Below are 17,689 nucleotides of genomic sequence, written 5' to 3' on the forward strand. Positions count from 1 at the left end.
CTCGAGGTGCTTTCCAAATCCTTTAAGTGAGAATTGTGTGAACCAGTATATAGCAGTATAAATTAATGAATACATCTGTCTTTTGGTGGCCCATTCCTGCCTTTTTAATGTCAATGATTTAGATTCTGGTTTGCCTTTGTTTTGTTCTCTTAGACTGGATGGGGAATCTTTGTAATGAAGAATGCGGTTCTTCAAGAGGGAAGATTTTCATAGGGAATTTTCATGAAGATTTTCTTCATAAGGGAAAGATATCATAGGGAATTCTAGTGAAGAGTCAGTGGTGCCAGTGAGGGCATCTCTAGATTTCTTTTCCTATTTTTTTTGCTGCTATTATATCCTTCCTGTATGAGTTAATTATTTCACAATGGTTTAAAACTGTAAAGGGGCCAGAAAGACCATCTGATTTTACCTTCTGATTGGTACAGATGGGGAAATAGTCCAGAGGTTGAGATTGGTCAAGGTCATGTTGCTAATTGGTGGCAGATGTCTTCTGAGTTGCCTTACCCTGGTATGCTGGCATGTATAGTGGGGTCCTGAGCAGGACTTTGACCTCATTTCCTTTTATCTCAGCAGTATGCTTATCTCAAAGTGATGCTTTGGCTTCTATTTCCTGTTTTTTTGAGCTTAGATTATGTGTTAGATATTTGCATTGGGTCCTCTGGCCAAGCCACCATGAATAAGGTACACCATCGGCTGCTAAAGCAACAACATAAGAGGGGGCCAGAGACACATAGGCAGGGCACAAACACTAGGAGATTTGTGAACAGTGTCTTAAGACTTCATGAAAGTGGTGTAGGCACTGAGAGGAGAGAAATTACTTCTGGCTGAGTCATGTGGCAAAGTTTTTCATGGTTGAAGTGATTCCTGAAAGCTAGTTAGAATTTGACAGAAGGAGATTGGAAAAGTAAGGGCATTATGGAGGCAAGACTGTAAACAAAGGCTATGTCATACAGTTTTGCAGGAGCAACCAATGATTAATTGTAATGTTAATTATTTTTTAAAAGGACAGTGATTTTTTTAAAAACTGTGGTATTATCCGAATCTCCAGCAAGCGCTAGAGTATATTTCAAATAATACAGGACCCACCTGTGGATTTCATGCCCACTCCTCGGGTGGGTGCTCCCCACCTGCTCCCTGGTGTAAAGAGAAATGCTATTGTGTGTTTCTTAAGTGAACATCGTGGAGGTAGTTAGTCTTCTCACTTTCCAAAGTGTTTCCAAAGTAATAATGTTCCTTAGCTATGGAGAAGCTGCTATCTAGCTCAGGTTTTGACCAAAGAAAGTGATATGATAGGGATACTTGTGGTCAAGATAGAGGTGTAGGTAGACATGCTTTGCCTCCTTGCATAACCATAAGAAGGATCACAACTAATTTCAAAACAAAAAATAACCAGAACTGCCAGAAAATCAAGCTGTATGGTCCAACAACCAAGGATTTAAAGAAGCTATATTCATCCAGATGGGAAGGAGGACCAGAGATGGGGATTGGGGGCGGAGAGGACACAGTGTTGCGGTGATGGGTGGAGGGTGGCAGTGGCAGTGGCCATTGGAACAGTGGTCCCACATTTATGTGCAGTGAATAAAAATCAGGGGACACCTGGTGAGTGAGCAATCCCAGCCCCATGCCAGACCATGTAGCCCAGGGTTCCAGCACCAGGAAAAATAAAGCCTCATTACTTCTGGCTGTAAGAACCAATGGGGGTTGGGGCAGTGGAAGAAACTGCTGGTTTCTCAGGATAGGCCAGAATGTAAGGCACACCCACCTACTTTGGGAACCACAATGAGGGCAGCAGCTGGAGGGGCGCCAATCACATATGGGAAATGGGTGAAGTGACTGGAAATGGAGTGAGTGCCAGGCAAGCCCCCAGAAGTCAGCCAGCTGTGGCATTATCTCCTCTTCAACCCTCCCCCACACATGGAGCCACAAAACGGTGAAGCAGCCTGCCTGCTCTGGCAAATACCCAAGGCTCTGCCTTGTACAACTTAACAGGTGCGCTAAGATGGAGTCAGAGTGACTCTATCTAGTACACTCACACAGGGAGGCTGCCAAATTGAGGAGACAAAGAAATAGGGCCCAAATGAAGAAACAGAACAGAACCCCAGGAAAAGAACTAAGCAATGTGGACATAGCCAACCTGTCAGATGTAGAGTTCAAAACACTGGTGATCAGAATTCTCAGAGACCTCACTGAATACAGCAAAAGCATAAGGGAAGAAATGAAGGCTACACTAAGTGAACTAAAGAAAAATCCACAGGAAACCAACAGTGAAGGGAAGGAAGCCAGGATTCAAATCAACAATTTGAAACATAAGGGAAAAATAAACATTCAACCAGAACAAAATGAAGAAACAAGAATTCAAAAAAAATGAGGAGAGTTTAAGAAGATTCTCAGACATCTCCAAAAAGGCCAACATGTGAACCATAGGAATGTCAGAAGGAGAAGAACAAGAAATTGAAAACTTATTTGAAAAACTAATGAAAGAAAACTTCCTCAAATTGGCGAAGGAAATAGACATAGAAGTCCTGGCAGCACAGAGAGCCCCAAACAAGTTGGACCCAGGAGGACCACATCAAGACACATCATAATTAAAATGCCAAAGGTTAAAGATAAAGAGAGAATCTTAAAAACAGTAAGAAAAAGGCAGAGAGTTACCAACAAGAGTTCCCTTAAGACTATCAGCTGATTTCTTAAAAGAAACTTTGTGGCAAGAAGGGACTGGCAAAAAGTATTCAAAGTGATGTAAAGCTAGGTAGGACCTACAACCACGATTACTCTATCCAGCAGAGCTATCATTTAGAATGGAAGGGCAGGTAGAGGGCCTCCCAGACAAGGTAAAGCTAAAGGAGTTCATCATCACCAAGCCCTTATTATATGAAATTTTTAAGGGTCTTATTTAAGAAGAAGAAGATAAAAACTATGACCATTAAAATTAAAACAAACTCAACTGTCAACAACTGAATCTAAAAAACAAAAACAAAGCAAACAGAACAGGAGCAGAATCATAGATATGGAGGTTGTTTGAAGGGTTATCAGCTGGGAGGAGGAAGGGGGAGAATGGGAGAAAGCTCACAGGGATTGAGAAGCACAGTTGGTGGGTACAAAATAGACAGGAGGAGGTTAAGAACAGTATAGGAAATGGAGAAGCCAAAGAACTTGTATGTACGACCCATGGACGTCAACTAAGGGGGGAGGATCACTGGAAGGAAAGGAGAGGAGGCATGAAAAACCCCATGAATTTTGAGCCTGCATTTATGAAAGAATGGAGGCTGGTGTGGGGCAAAGGAGAAATTTTGTTTAACACATTTGTGTTTGAGGTTCTTAGGGATTATTAAGAGGAAATGTTAAGAGGCTTTTGGACACATAGAACTAAAAATTAGGGAAGAGAGGAAAACTTAGATGTTTTATTATGATTAAAAAAGAGCTGATTGTTAAAGTAGTGAGCATGATTCCAAGAGTGTGTAGCAGGGAAAAGTAGTTGAACTAAAACTCTGGTTAAGGTCATATTTAGGAAGTGAGAGGAGGAAGAGAAGGATCTTCAAAGATGCAGAAAAACCTAGGGAACTATAGCATCTCAGATACTAAGGAAAAAATAAGAGGGAGAAAGAAGAAAATATTAATTTCTGTCCCCAAATATTGATGTCAAAGACTATCCATTTTTTCTCCGTATTGTTGCACAGATGTATAGGACACTGAGAATTTACTGAGTGGACCCTCTAAACTTAGGTCTCCCTCTCCCTTAAGTATAAATCATGTGTTCTTGCAGACCTGTATGTTTATATACCCCCCCAAAAAACAATACAAATTTTTTTAAGGATCTAGAAACAATATAAAATTATGTAAAATGTCACCCTTATAGAAATACATAAATAGGAAAGCCCCTTAGCCTCAATCCTACTCCTCAGAGTCAACCATGTCAACAATTGGTGTATATTCATCCGAAGTTTTTTGAAAAACAATACATGTACTACGATGATTTGTTTTTTTACAGAAGTGGATCGTAAATCCACTGCTCATCAACTTGCTGCTTCACCTCGCAGCATATTCTGGACATCTTTCCAGGCCAGCATGTTTCAGTTTACTTTATTCTGTCATTTTGCTCCTTTGTATTCCAACAATAGCCAACAACTGCATACTGGAAGTGAAGGTAGGTCAGAGGGGCCAGCCTTTGCATTTCTAGACCCTAGCAGTCATTGGCTACTTTCATTTGGCCTTATAGTCACAGCTACTTGGACCTGTCATTCTGGCCCCCACCACAGGTTTTGCTCTTCTTTATCTCCAAGTCCCTTCCAAGCATTTTAATTCTTGAGGATGGTCTCTATTCCCTATTTCTAAGTGGTGGTGCTGTTGTCATGACTTCAAAGGTCATGTCCTAGAGCTTTGTGGAAATGGACAGAGGTGACAGTGGGCTGAGGCTGAAGTGGAAGCCCCAGCTAACAGATGAAAAGAGAGCCCTGACTGATGCCTCTCAGCTACATTGTGCAGTCTCCCAGCCGGGCAAATGTCAGAATACCTTTCTTGTTAAAGAGTATTTCTTCTGGCCTGGATGGTGTAGCTCAGTGGATTGAGCGTAGGCCTGCGAACCAAAGGGTCACGGTTCGATTCCTAGCCAGGGCACATGCCTGGGTTGTGGGCCAGGTCCCCAGCAAGGGGCACACAATTGGCAACCACACATTGATGTTTCTTTCCCTTTCTTTCTCCTTCCATATCTCTCCTTCCCTTCCCCTCTCTCTAAAAATAAATAAATAAAATCTTTTTTAAAAAGTTCCTTCTTAAAAAAAAAAAGTATTTCTTCTATTTTAAGATTATTGTTAGATTTGCTTTAGTCTTTCGCTTTTTTGTTTTAACAGAATTCATTTTTACTTCTCCCACTTTTTGTTTATAAAAATCATTCCTGTGAATTCACTACAAAATGAGTTCTGTTGCAGTTCTTAATGTCAATGTTTCAGTGTTGACTTACCCACCAGTCAGCAGGCATCTATTGGCACTTACTGTTGGGTCCCTAGGTTGTTTCACTGCTCCCAAGGAAGCCGCCTGAGGTTGTGGAAAGAGAGGAGTGTGAGGAGTGAGGAGACCTGGGACCTAATTTGGCTGTATTGTCCAGAGAGGAGTTGGGCCAATCGTGAACATTCCATGCTCTAATCTCAAATAAGCTGCTAGAGTAGCTAACTCTGAAGATGCCATCAGACAGTCTCCGGTTTTCTGTTCTACCGTTGGATTTGTGTTTGCATCATCTAAGTATGGTGGCCAGTATGATCCAAGCTCACTTTCATCCTGGGATAACTGGGGTAGAGATAATAGTCAAGAATTTGGGTTCTAAAGCTGGCTTTGGTAGTGAACTGTCTTTACCTTGGACTGACTCTGGGGGCATCACCGGTCTGTCAAACAAGGGTACTGACCCAGATCCTTGGTTTTGGAGTGTACAGTAGAGCTACACATAGACCTTTGTAGAAGCACACATTTCTAGATTCAGCCCCTAGACATGGTTCAATGGGGGTAAGTTTGGGACCAGTTATGTTTTAAAAAATACTCTGTAGGGGTCCTGAGATACTCTCCTTGATAAGAAGCTGTCTACCTCGTCAGCACCTGACAAATACTTGAGTTTTCTCCCACCTTCACTGTTGCTCTGTTTCCCTGTGAACCAGCTACGGACATGTTGGGTTTTGGCCTCGGCTTTGCTCAGTGGCCTCTCTCCTCTTCCTTAGTAACAACCTGCAGTGTTTCACAGTGCGGTGCAGTGCGGCAGCAGCTCGTGAGGAGGACCCGTACGTGGACTCCACCCTGAAGGTTAGAACTGGCTTATGATGACAGTGAAACCTTAAGATCAAAAAGGAACATGTGACTGCTTGCAGACTTGCTCTTGGGTCTAAGTGAGGTGAACAGTAAAGGTCAAAAGATCTTTTTTATTGAATTGAACTTTTGAATGTAAAATAGTAAACATTTTCTGATTCATGGTTTAGATGACAATATTTAAGATTATTTTGGAAACATTTCACAATTTAGGTATAAGGCATAGTTTTAAAAGTTTGGTAAAGAATATGTATACCCTGAAGTGTAACTTCAGAGCGTACTTTACAACTACAGTATACTATAATTTTATTAATGGATATGTTGGGGGCAATTAATATATAGTTATTAAAAAAGAAGGTCAGAAGTTAGTATATACAAGAACACAAAATTGAAAAAAGAACACAAAATTGAATAAAGTGCATTAAAATTTCTTTATATTGTTATTAGATATGCTTATAATTCTTCTGTTATTTTATAAGCCTTCAAAACCCTTTTGTATTTCTGTAGACGAAATCTAAGAGTTAAGGGATGTGTTAGATCAATAACCTCATTTTCAGTATGCTTAGTCTCTGAAAGGCTGTTGGCCACGAGATAAACATAGACAGTTCATGATGAAATTCTATATTTTTCTGACCTTGAGTTTTTATTCTCAAAATATACTGATCATTTGTATGATATTCATCATATGGTATTTCACTTCTGACATATAAGCCACTTAAATGGTTGTTTGTTGTGAAGATACAGACTACAGGAAACCCCAAACTTATTATGGCCAGTATTTCAAAAGTTAGTTTATGCCTATCATAAAAAAGGCATCTGGAACACCTTTTCCTGGAAAAATAAGTGTTCGATAGTGATGGTTATGTCAATAAGTGAGCACTGTGACGTGCTTGCTGTGTCTCTGGTACTCAGCCATTATCACGGTTGCCCAAATTATGTGATAGTGGCTTATGTGATCGGAGTTCCCAGAAATTCCTTTTTTGTTATGGCCTGCCTGGAGCTTTCTTGTTACTGACCAGGATTCCGGCCTAGCTTCAGCCTCCTGGGAAACCAGAATCACAGCTTTCCCTTGTCTTTCTGTCTGTGATTAAGACGCACACATAGTCTTTTCAAGAGATTATTTAAAAAAAAAAGGTTATTTCCCTAGCAAAAATTGGAAGCTGACAGATTCTTTGTCCCTTCCTTCTCCGCACATCATGCCTTAAAAAAAAAAGCTCAGTAGGACATAGGCTTACATAGGTAGTGATGGTAGAGTGAGGGGAAGATTGAGGTAGGATCAATCTACATTTGAAAATAAATGATAATTTCAGGTCTTCTCAGAGTCTCATAAAACCAGTGTGAAGAAACCAGAAAGAGAGGAAGGGAGAAAAGAGGGGAGGGGGGAGCTGGTGGGAGATGCTGCCTTTGAGACCGTACCCTAGAGTGTGGCACAGAGGGAAGGACGCTGATGATCATACCTCATGGCTGCCCCTCCTGCGACTCCACCAACCCCAACGCCACCAGAATGAGCACACAGTCGTTTAGCCCCCTTGCTGACTTGGGTTTTGGGAGCTATAGTGTCTGAGAAGGATTTCATAGCCTCAGAGTTTGGCCCAAAATACACTTATCTTTTTCTGCCTTTCCCCTGAGATTCTAGATTCTCAGCACTAGCCAGGGCCACCTAACTATTCTTGGGGAGGAAAAAATAGATGGAGGTGTCGTGCAAAGGGACAAGGAAGATGACCTCTGAATCAAAACAGTGTTCATGGAGGAGAAGGCATGGGCCTGACAGCATCATTTGTGAGCTCCCAGAAAGAGTTCTTCTGTTCTCTTTTTTATCCATTCTAGTTGAGTTAATACTCCCTCACAGTCACAGGAGCCTGGGCTCTGGTCCAGCGTTTTCTACAGTCTACCCAGCACACTCCACTCTGGGCAATATTCACACCTAAGAACCCAAGAGTCAGGGACCATTTGAACATGCAAGCATTTCTCTCCTACACGCCCATCTACTAAGAAACCATTTTATGTACCCTGCAGTGGAATGTCCTTTTGTAGTATCTCGTTTTGCCTAGAAGATCCATTTGGGCATACCCCCAAGCCAGCACACTGTGAGTGGGATTGCCCTGGAGGGGTAACTTACCAGCCCCTGGCTGCACTCCCCAGTCCACAGGGACTTCCCACAGCTATGAGGGGCCTCAGGTGCACCCACTTTCTGAATTCATTCAGAAAGAGTAGCTCTTTGGCAGGCACATAGGAAATAGATAGTTACGTAAGTTTAGGTAGAGAAACCTCACGCTGATAAAAATAGGCATTTGAGGGGGTTTTTGAGGGTGGGGGTGGAGCATGAGAAACTTTATCAAATAAACAGATGGATTTTTGAAGATTAAAGTTCTTATACCTTTATTTCTTGGTTAAATTTGTGATTTTTTCCTTTACTAGGCTTGCCCGCCTGTCAGTATGGATGTCTGTGCTTTAAGAATTCAGCTTTTCATAGGCTTGAAAGCCATCTGTCACTTTAAAAACCACGTTGTACTCTTGACCAAGGCAGACCCTGAGGCCATTCCAGAGAGGAGAGAGTCCCCCAAGAGGCTTCTGTAAGCATCCCTCTCCCCCAGATATTCCTGCCAGAGCTCTGGCCTGAATTGTCATTGGTGTGTTTTGTGTGCATTTTTATGTTTTTTAAAATCAAAACTTTGAGCAATCAGGTGACTATTCTATGGTGTTCTTTTTTCAGAATAAGGAAATAAGGTTTTAATGATCTCTACAATATCCTTTATAGTTGACATTGCAACTTTTAGAAGAAAATGAATTATGAAATAGTTCAATAAAAATCTAGTATTTTAGAGAAGAAGTTAAAGGACATGCTTTTCTGTGTAATTAGTGGGAACGACAGGGCCTGTAATGCTAACTCAAACTTCAAGGTTATTTTCTGGTATTTCAATTTAGAAGAAATTAACAGTGTGTTTCTTACCTTAAATCACAGTCATGATATATAGATATGTACTGATCTACCTTAAGATAGAATTGCAATTTGATAACACCAAGCTCTGGATGATGCTTTGGTTTTCTGTTTCCATGTCGTTTAGAACACTCAATTGCAGACTAGTTGTGCTTCTTCTGTGTGATGTTTTCTTTTTTCTTTTTTTTTGTGGGAATGCATTCTCTGTCTCTGTCTCTGTGTCTCTCTTGGTTTTATTATCTCTCTTTTTATTTGTTTTTTTTTTTCCCATTTTATACCCCGTTCCTGCCCTCAATCACCACACTGTTGTCCATATCCATGAGTCCATTTTTCTGTTTGCTTCACCCCTCCCCCCTCCCCCCACCCAGAGCTGTCAGGCTGCTCTCCATCCATGAGTCTTTCTCTATTTTGCTTATTAGTTCAGTTTGTTCACTAGATTCCACATATGAACAAAATCATATGGTATTTGCTGGCTTATTTAACTTAGTGTAATGTTCTCCAAGTCCATCTATGCTGTTGCAAAGGGTAAAATTTTCTTCTTTTTCATGGCCAAGTGGTATTCCATTTGACATTTTCTATACTGTGAACTTAGGTAGGAAATGCAATCTAACTTGAACATTTCTATATGGAAAACTTAATCAGGTAAGAAATCCATTTTGGGGGAAGAAACACATAATGTATTTCAAGTCAAACATTGGTTCTTGTTTTTAACATAAGTTTTTGCTTTTTTCAATTGCCTGTGCCTGTGCTTGTTGCACCAAAAGGAATAAACAGGTTGACTTGGTTAAGTGATCATTTAGAATTCAGAGTGGTCTGACTGGTTTAAAGGCTTCTAGGGAGAGGAAAAACAACTTGGAATCTTGCACATTGGACATTTGTAATGTATTATATATTTTAAGTGATTTTTAAAAATTCTAATTTATTTGAAAATTCATTTGGTCAAAGGTCTATGTTTTAACAGTTTGTATATCACAGAAAATGCATCACACAGTGAAAGCAAGAGACAGGATAGTGCTTTAAGCAAACTAGCAGTTCCATGTGTTTTCTGCATTTTCTCAGCAGCGTGAGTGTTTAGAGTGTTTCTCTGCTGGAGCTTCTGCTTCGATCTGTGATGCAGGGCATGCTGGACTCGTGAAGGCCACGTGCAGACAGATCCTGGGCGTGGCGGCTCTCACAGCCTGGTCTCTCTCCCTTTGAGGGCTCTTGCCTCTTCTTTGAGCTTATTGCCTATTTAAGAATACTTTTGGAATGAATTTTAAGTGATTGGCTTATCAATTCACGAGTTGTAGAATATTAAATGTTGTAGGCCTTTGTAGCATTGTGAACAAATAATACTCTATAAAAATCAACTGCCCCGTTAATACTGAAGAAAATACTAAATGAAAATGATTTCATAGTTTTATTACTTTAGGTATCAAATATTTACTATTTAAAAGTGCCATTTATTAATAACATGTTTTGTCTTACCGTTCTTGTCTTTTGTTTTGCTTTTAGTTCTAGAAAAGGTCCCGGTGTTAAGCTGAAAACACCTCCTGTAGCTGAGGCTGGGTGGAATTTGTATATTGTGAATACGGTCTCACCAGTGCAACTATACAGAGAAATGGTACTCCTTTCAGACTCCTAATTCTTATTCATAGAAATAAAGCGTGGAATTGGTGACCCAAAATGGATTCCAATTATCTTACATTCGGAACACCACACCCACCAGACAGTGGAGAGTGTGTCTTTTTCCACCTTGTTTTCCCAGCTCCTGACATTTAAGGAGCCAGTAGAAGTTCCCTTCACTAAAATAAGATTCCCATGTTCATACCTTCTTCCTGTGAGGATTGGTTAACCAGCCTGAATATAAATAGCCTTTGACCTTTACCTTGAACCCTAGCAAAGACAACCTTGAAATGGAGTTGGAAGGAATCTTAGATCATTTATCACTGTCTCGCTGTTCTTTGAAACATCAGCAGGTTGTCCCTGGGCACTGAAGCACCTGTAGCATTGTCCCGTGAGTAGGGTCCCAGAGTGCGAGTTCTTACTCCTTTTCTAAAAATGACAGCTGCCAACTCATTCCTGGCAATTTTTTTAAACTCTATTTTGAAACATACTTTGAAACTTACAGAAAAGTTGTAAGAATAAGAATGGTGTACACGTCCCCTAGTGGGGACCTGGCCCACAGCCCAGGCATGTGCCCTGACTGGGAATTGAACCAGCAACCTTTGGTTCACAGCCTGCACTCAATCCACTAAGCTACACCAGCCAGGTCTCCTCCTTCATTTCTGTTTGCTTTATTCTACATCATCTTCCCAGATAATAAACACAAATGAAAACAAAATTCATAAACATATTACACTTTCAAGGGAAGTTCCAGTAGATGTTTTAATGACTGCTGTAGTAATTAGAATATCTTGCTCAGTCCTCACAAATGGGAATACACACCTAAAGGACATGTTTACCTTCACACTTGAAAAAAAAAAAAAAAAGAATGGTGTACAAATAAACCCTGTATACTCCCCACACAGATTTACCCTGTATCAACATTATACCCCTTTTGCTTCTCCCTCTCTCTCTCTCTTGCACTTCCTACACACACACAAACACACACATTATTTTCTGATCCTTTGAAAATAAACTGCATAGATCACAGTCGAAGGCTGAATACTTCAGTGTGTGTTTCCTACGAATGAGGGTATTTGCTTACACAAGCACAGGGCAGTCATATGCTTCAGTAAATTTAACAGTGACACAATGCTTTAGTCTATGGTTTGTATTTCATTTTTGTCAGCTGACCTTGTAATGGTCTAATAGCATTTCCCCCAGTCCTGTAGAGGATCCGCTCTGGCATCGGGCAGCGTATTTGTCATGTCTCTTTACTCTCCTTTAATCTGAAACATGATCACAGCTTTTCTTTGATATATTTTTTAATGACATAAGCGTTTTTGAAAAATATATTTTCCCCTTTCAACCTTTTTAAATTTTCCATGATTAGCTTATATCTTCTTGGCCAGAACATTGCACAGGTGATACAGTGGTGTTTAGTGTGTTTCTCAGGGTGTGACATTGGCAGGTGCATGATATCCATCTGCCCCTCATGGGTGATGTTGATTTGGATTATCAGCTCAAGGTTTTACCTGATTTGTGCCTGACATTTCAATGTTGATAATTATATCAGCTTTGCTCTGTCTTTTTAGTTTTGCTTAATTGAAAATCTTAGGCTTCATCTAGATGATTTGCCTACTGGTGTCTGAAAATGCAGATTAGCTCTGATAGCTAGTGATAATTTTTATAAAACCACTGCAAGTTACAGAAATAGCTGTAACAGAATCTAAATTCACCATTTGAAACTAAAAGGAGGGATACTCAGTCTGAATTTGAGAAATATTTAAATCATAGAACTTTTTAAAAAAGTTAACTATTTCAGATATGTTCATTAGCTTTATTGTTCACAGTATTATTAGTATTATAGTATTATTTGGATCTTCTCTAATGATGTGTGCTGTTTAACAAAGGAGTGTTTATAGTCGTGTGTATAAAACTGGCTCGTAGATTGGGCAGGGGGAGGCGGGGACTCTAGCTAGCCCCTGTCAGAATGATAAATGACCACTTTTTATTATTTAGGATTTAATGTGTTCAAATATTAACTTTACTAACAAAACAGGTATTCTTAAGAACTGGGAAACCTTGAAGAGTCTTTCTGCTGCAACATTAGCTGTTTGTCTTTTTATTTTAGGTAGACTACAGTAATACCTACAAGACTACAAAAACCCAGAGCTGCATCCACCTCCTTAGTGAGGCCCATCTGTTAGTGAGAGCTGCCCTGATGGATGCCGGTCAGCTGGAACCTGGAGAGAAAGTGGAGCTTTTAGAAGCATTTAAAGAAAGCTGTGGGCACCTTGGAGACTGCTACAGCAGGTTGATGATGCTGCTTGGAAATTTGTTAGAGAAGCCGTCTTTAGCTTTGGGTGCACTTGCTAGCTTTTCCATCTCTGGTGGTTACCTTATAAATGGGGATATGCATTAGGGGAGGTGGCTCATTTATTTAATTTGCAAGCATTTGTTGAGCACACACTGTGTGCCAGGTATTGTGCTAAGCTTAGAGATATAAAAATGAATGTGACCTGCCTCAAGTAGTTAAAATATATTAGATGAGCAGTGAGTCTCAAGTTCATGAGTCTCCCCAAAACTTATGAGTTTAAAGTTTTTTTCAGGCCTTGAGCTGGGGTTGGGGGTCATAATCAATGAAAATCCCTGAGACAGGTGTATTACTAATTCATTCTCTGTTAACTTTAAGGGAGAGATACCAGTTGGATGGGGGTTTTTTAGCCTTGGTAATCAATGTTTTTATGATGTCAGAAAAGGACACTGTTAGGAGTAGTGACTTTTATTTCTGAGAATGATGTTTACAAATTGTTTTGTATATGATTGTTTCAAAGACTTACTTGACCCATGGGGATGATTATAAATTAGTAAAATGGACTTTCCCTACCTATAAACACCATTTTGCAAATGAAATTCATGTAATGACTTTTTTCTGTTGTGACCGAACCAAAAGAACTACATTAATTAGAATGACTTTGCAGAATTAAACTCAGGAGATTGTTTCAACTGCTAATGACCTCAGAAAAGTATTTTGAGATTTATGTCATCTAGAAAGCATGGTCTGTTTTATTATCAAATGTGGCTTATATATGACAAATTTGAGGTTTCTTTGCTTCCTTTTCTTCAGGCTTGACACCCAGCATTCCCACCTCACCTTGCCCTACTATAAGATGTCTGGTTTGTCTATGGCTGACGTTTTGGCTCGAGTGGACTGGGCAGAAGAGGATGTATCACAGAAATACGAGAGGGGATTAATCTTTTATATTAGTCATTCACTTTATGAAAACCTGGATGAAGAATTAAGTGAAGTGAATATAATTTTCTATTTAGTTATATATAATATTTTTAACTTTTCATTTTAGCAATTTATTTTATGTAATAACATTTAGAAATCAAGTTTCAAATACTTTGGTATAATTTCTTTTCTTAAAAAGGTAACTAATTTGCCCTTTTTTCATTAATAATTATAGAATTACATCTTAGAAAGGAACTTATAATTATCTTCTCATACTTTCTCATTGTGAGAAATATGGTCCATTGTGATTGACTAACCTGCTCAACATAACAGATGCTTGTCTTTAGAAGAATGATACAGAGTGGGGGCCTAGCCTCCCTTCCCATCTGCAGCCCTTCCCACAACCCATACTCTCCAAGTGTCCAAAGCTTCACTTACAGTATCCTGGCCTAGTGACCTGAACATATTATTAAGGATTATTTTTAGCCCCTCGTGTGTTTTTAAAAGGAAATGAATACAGATATGCAAAGTTAAATATTATAATACCACGTTTTAAGATTTTGAGAGAAATGAAATTTTATCATAAATTATCCCATTAACTATATTTCTTACTAAGCTGTAATTTTTTTATTATGGACTTTTGAGTATAATTCAGTACTTCTTCTGAACGCTTGTTAAAATTAGAAATATTGGCCACAGTTTGATACATATTTTCACTGCTTTTTCTTCATTTTAACTCAGGAAAGAGATTACTTCAGGTCATCTGAGGTCTCCCACATTATCACCATCAACTGTCTTTTTAAATCAAAATATAATACTATAATTTTATTTTAATTGGAATGTTGTATCTTGGCTGTGTCTTTTTTCCCCTGATTTTGTTGCTTTCGACTGGCTGACTGACTTGTTTCTTGTTCTTGCTCACCAAAGGAATTAGCAGTAAAAGTGGTTAAGATGTTTCACGTGGCCGAGCCGAAGCAGCTGCCCCATATTCTCTGTAGTCCTTCTATGAAGAATATTAATCCCTTAACTGCCATGAACTATCTGAGGAAACTGGATACTTCTGGGTTTTCATCAATCTTAGTGACATTGACCAAGGCAGCGATGGCTCTAAAAATGGGAGATCTTGACATGTACAGAAATGAAATGAAGAGCCATTCAGAGGTACGGTACCCCGCCTGGTATTAAAAGCAGTCTGAAATAGGACCTCGTAGTCCTGAGGCGTTTAGCTTTCTTCTGGCTTCTGTCTAGCTCATTCTTTTTCAGTCATAAAGGAAATTAGACTTGATGCTAGAAAGGAAGTGACACAAAGTGGAAGTGCTTAGGCTTTGAATCTGGCAAATGAAAAAGAATGATAAATGGCAGCAGTAGGCATCCAAAGACCTTTCTCCTTAGTGTCAGGTACGTTCAGAGCATGGGCAATATGTAGGCCCTGCCCTGAGCCGACAGTCTACAGGAGAGGATGGCATGCCCACCGAAAATAGAGTGAAGTGTATTTAGGTGCAGCAAGTAGGATATTAACTGTGAGCCTTAGGAGTCCAGTGGTTGCAGAAATAGCCTGCACTTGGGAAAATCACAAAGGACTATATGGAGGATTGGGCATTTGAATGGTGTAGCAAAAAAGGTAGCTTGTCCTTAGAAGAATGGCCATTTATGGGCATGGGCCTCTGATGAGCTTCACATCCTCTGCTCCTTCACTGTTGTTTTACTGCCCAACTGTGGTCAGATACCCACAGTATGACTTGGGTTTCTAAAACAAGAAGAGCAGGAGTGCTCTCTCACTGTATGAATGACACATTTTGTTATGATGAGAAGGATAAGTCAACATTGAGGTATTGTTTGCTTTGAAGAGTAGAATTCTAGAAAGATGAATTTTCTTTTCATAATTTTGAAAAAGCCCTAGGTATATTATTGTTAAATCAAGTGCACTTAAATATAAAGCTCTCTGCAAAAATAGGGCATATTTATGCTTAATTAAATATTAATAGCTTCTATGAAGACAGTTAACAATAATAATGTTCTTAGAGTAAAACTGGTCTTTATAGTTAAAGAAAAAAATTGAGATTAAAGTAAATTATTAGTAGTTTAGCCATGAATCTTGAGTACACTAGCATGTATTTCCAAGATGAATACAATGTACCTTTTGTTCCTAAATTTCTTTTTTTTATGTTAAGATGAAGTTGGTATGTGGATTTATTCTTGAACCTCGGCTGTTGATTCAACAGAAGAAGGGACAGATTATTCCAACTGAGCTTGCAGTTCACTTGAAGGAGACTCAGCCTGGATTGCTTGTGGCTTCAGTCCTGGGCTTACAGAAGAACAACAAAATTGGAATCGAAGAAGCAGATTCCTTCTTTAAGGTTTGTCACTTTGAAAATGTTAATTGTTCTAGATGTCCTGGTAAAATTGGTAGGGGGCAGGGAGCAGAATAAGATGAGTGAGTTTTCATTTGTTTATTGAAAAAAACAAACTTACACATAACCAATTTATAAAAGTATATACAGTATAAAAGGATGTATCTAAAAAATTTCATTCATGCAAGCTATAATCTGTTTCCTGTTAAAATGTATACATTTGCTTTGCCATGGCACTAATGCTAATGATACATTATTAAATGCATGGCCTACATGATGGAGTGCTATTCAGACCAGCTGTAACTTGATCGACACTATATTTATCTGGGGTGTGGGGGCTTGTTTCACTGTTTTCAAGGTGCTTTGTGGTAAGGATGGAGATACAATTCCTCAGCTCTTAGTGGACTTCTGGGAAGCCCAGCTGGTAGCATGTCTCCCAGATGTGCTACTGCAGGAACTCTTTTTCAAACTCACATCACAGTACATCTGGAGATTATCGAAGAGGCAGCCCCCAGACACCGTACCGTTGCGAACATCAAAGGATCTGGTAAGATAAAGGAATAATATATTACACATTACAATAATGTACCTTCTTATTTTTAATGGCTTTGAATCAAACCTAATTTAGGTTACCAAATATCTTTTTTAAGCAGAATTTTAAAGTACACTTAAAACTTGTGCATGGGTGTACTGGCCCATGTTTTAAATAATTTTATATTCTCAGAGTACCCCTACCACTTCTCTATTACTTACTTGCAGTGGTAGCTCAGTAACTAAAACATGAAGGAAGGGGCTTTGCCAGAACATGTTTGTGCTCCCTCAGGGGATGGTCATGAAGTAGAACACAAGAAAAGAGGCATCTGTGGACCCACTGACGGGTGAGGACCTGCAGGAGGCTTGTGGGAGAGGACTGCACACACAGAGCTGCTCTGTAGCCTGCGCAGCAGCCCTCACCACTGCTTTTACCCTCTTCCTCCCTCCCCTCCCAGGGCCTTTGCCTTTCATTGATGCCACAGCTAACTGGAAGAGTCACCAGCTTCTTCTTTTTTTTAATATATTTTATTAGCTATGCTATTACAGATGTCCTATTTTTTTCCTTCCTTTGATTCCCCTCCGCCCTACACCCCCATTCCTACCAGCTTCCCCTTCCCCACTTAGTTCCTGTCCATGAGTCATATATGTAAGTTTTTTGGCTTCTCCATTTCCTATACTATTAATGTCCCCCTGTCTATTTTGTACCTACCAATTATGCTTCTTATTCCCTGTACCTTTTCCCCCATTCTACCCCCTCACTTCCTTGCTGATAACCCTCTATGTGATCTCCATTTCTGTGAATCTGTTCCTGTTCTAGTTGTTTACTTAGTTTGTTTTTGTTTTTTGTTTTAGGTTCAGTAGTTGATAATTGTGAGTTTGTTGTCATTTTACTGTTCATATTTTTGATCATCTTCTTTTTCTTAGATAAGTCCCTTTAACATTTCATATATAAGGGCTTGGTGATGATGAACTCCTTTAACTTGATCTTGTCTGGGAAGCACTTTATCTGCCCTTCCATTCTAAATGATAGCTTGGCTGGATAGAGTAATCTTGGATGTAGGTCCTTGTCTTTTAAGACTTTGAACACTTCTTTTCAGCCCCTTATTGCCTGCAAGGTTTCTCTTGAGAAATAAGCTGATAGTCTTATGGGAACTACTTTGTAGGTAACTTTCTCCTTTTCTTTTGCTGCTTTGAGGATTCACTTCTTATCTTTATTCTTGGATAATGTAATTATGATGTGCCTTGGTGTTTTCCTCT

The 17,689-nt window shown here is 39.5% G+C and overlaps 2 protein-coding genes across 6 annotated transcripts in view; one reads left to right on the plus strand and one right to left on the minus strand.

Moving 5' to 3' along the window:
* The window catches only part of HPS3 (HPS3 biogenesis of lysosomal organelles complex 2 subunit 1), a 41,508-nt gene that overhangs the window by 12,620 nt on the left and 11,199 nt on the right, over window positions 1-17,689 (plus strand). For 4 of the 5 annotated variants that reach the window (XR_006654933.3, XR_006654935.3, XR_006654934.3 and 1 more), the window contains exons 6-13: window positions 5,703-5,784; window positions 8,206-8,360; window positions 10,220-10,328; window positions 12,444-12,625; window positions 13,440-13,620; window positions 14,475-14,708; window positions 15,719-15,904; window positions 16,257-16,445. Coding sequence is in view for 2 of the 5 variants with exons in the window: in XM_024556303.4 (XP_024412071.3) it covers window positions 5,703-5,784; window positions 8,206-8,360; window positions 10,220-10,328; window positions 12,444-12,625; window positions 13,440-13,620; window positions 14,475-14,708; window positions 15,719-15,904; window positions 16,257-16,445 (1,318 nt within the window). In the remaining 3 variants the exon portion in view is untranslated. The remainder of the gene's footprint in view (window positions 1-5,702; window positions 5,785-8,205; window positions 8,361-10,219; window positions 10,329-12,443; window positions 12,626-13,439; window positions 13,621-14,474; window positions 14,709-15,718; window positions 15,905-16,256; window positions 16,446-17,689) is intronic. The other variant, XM_045192027.3, reaches the window with a different exon arrangement.
* Window positions 15,983-17,689, minus strand: part of CP (ceruloplasmin) — an 80,276-nt gene continuing 78,569 nt past the window's right edge. The window contains exon 20 of the mRNA XM_024556306.3: window positions 15,983-16,442. The gene's annotated coding sequence lies outside the window, so the exon portion shown is untranslated. The remainder of the gene's footprint in view (window positions 16,443-17,689) is intronic.

This window comes from Desmodus rotundus, chromosome 2, assembly GCF_022682495.2.
Source record: "Desmodus rotundus isolate HL8 chromosome 2, HLdesRot8A.1, whole genome shotgun sequence".
Lineage (NCBI taxonomy): Eukaryota > Metazoa > Chordata > Mammalia > Chiroptera > Phyllostomidae > Desmodus > Desmodus rotundus.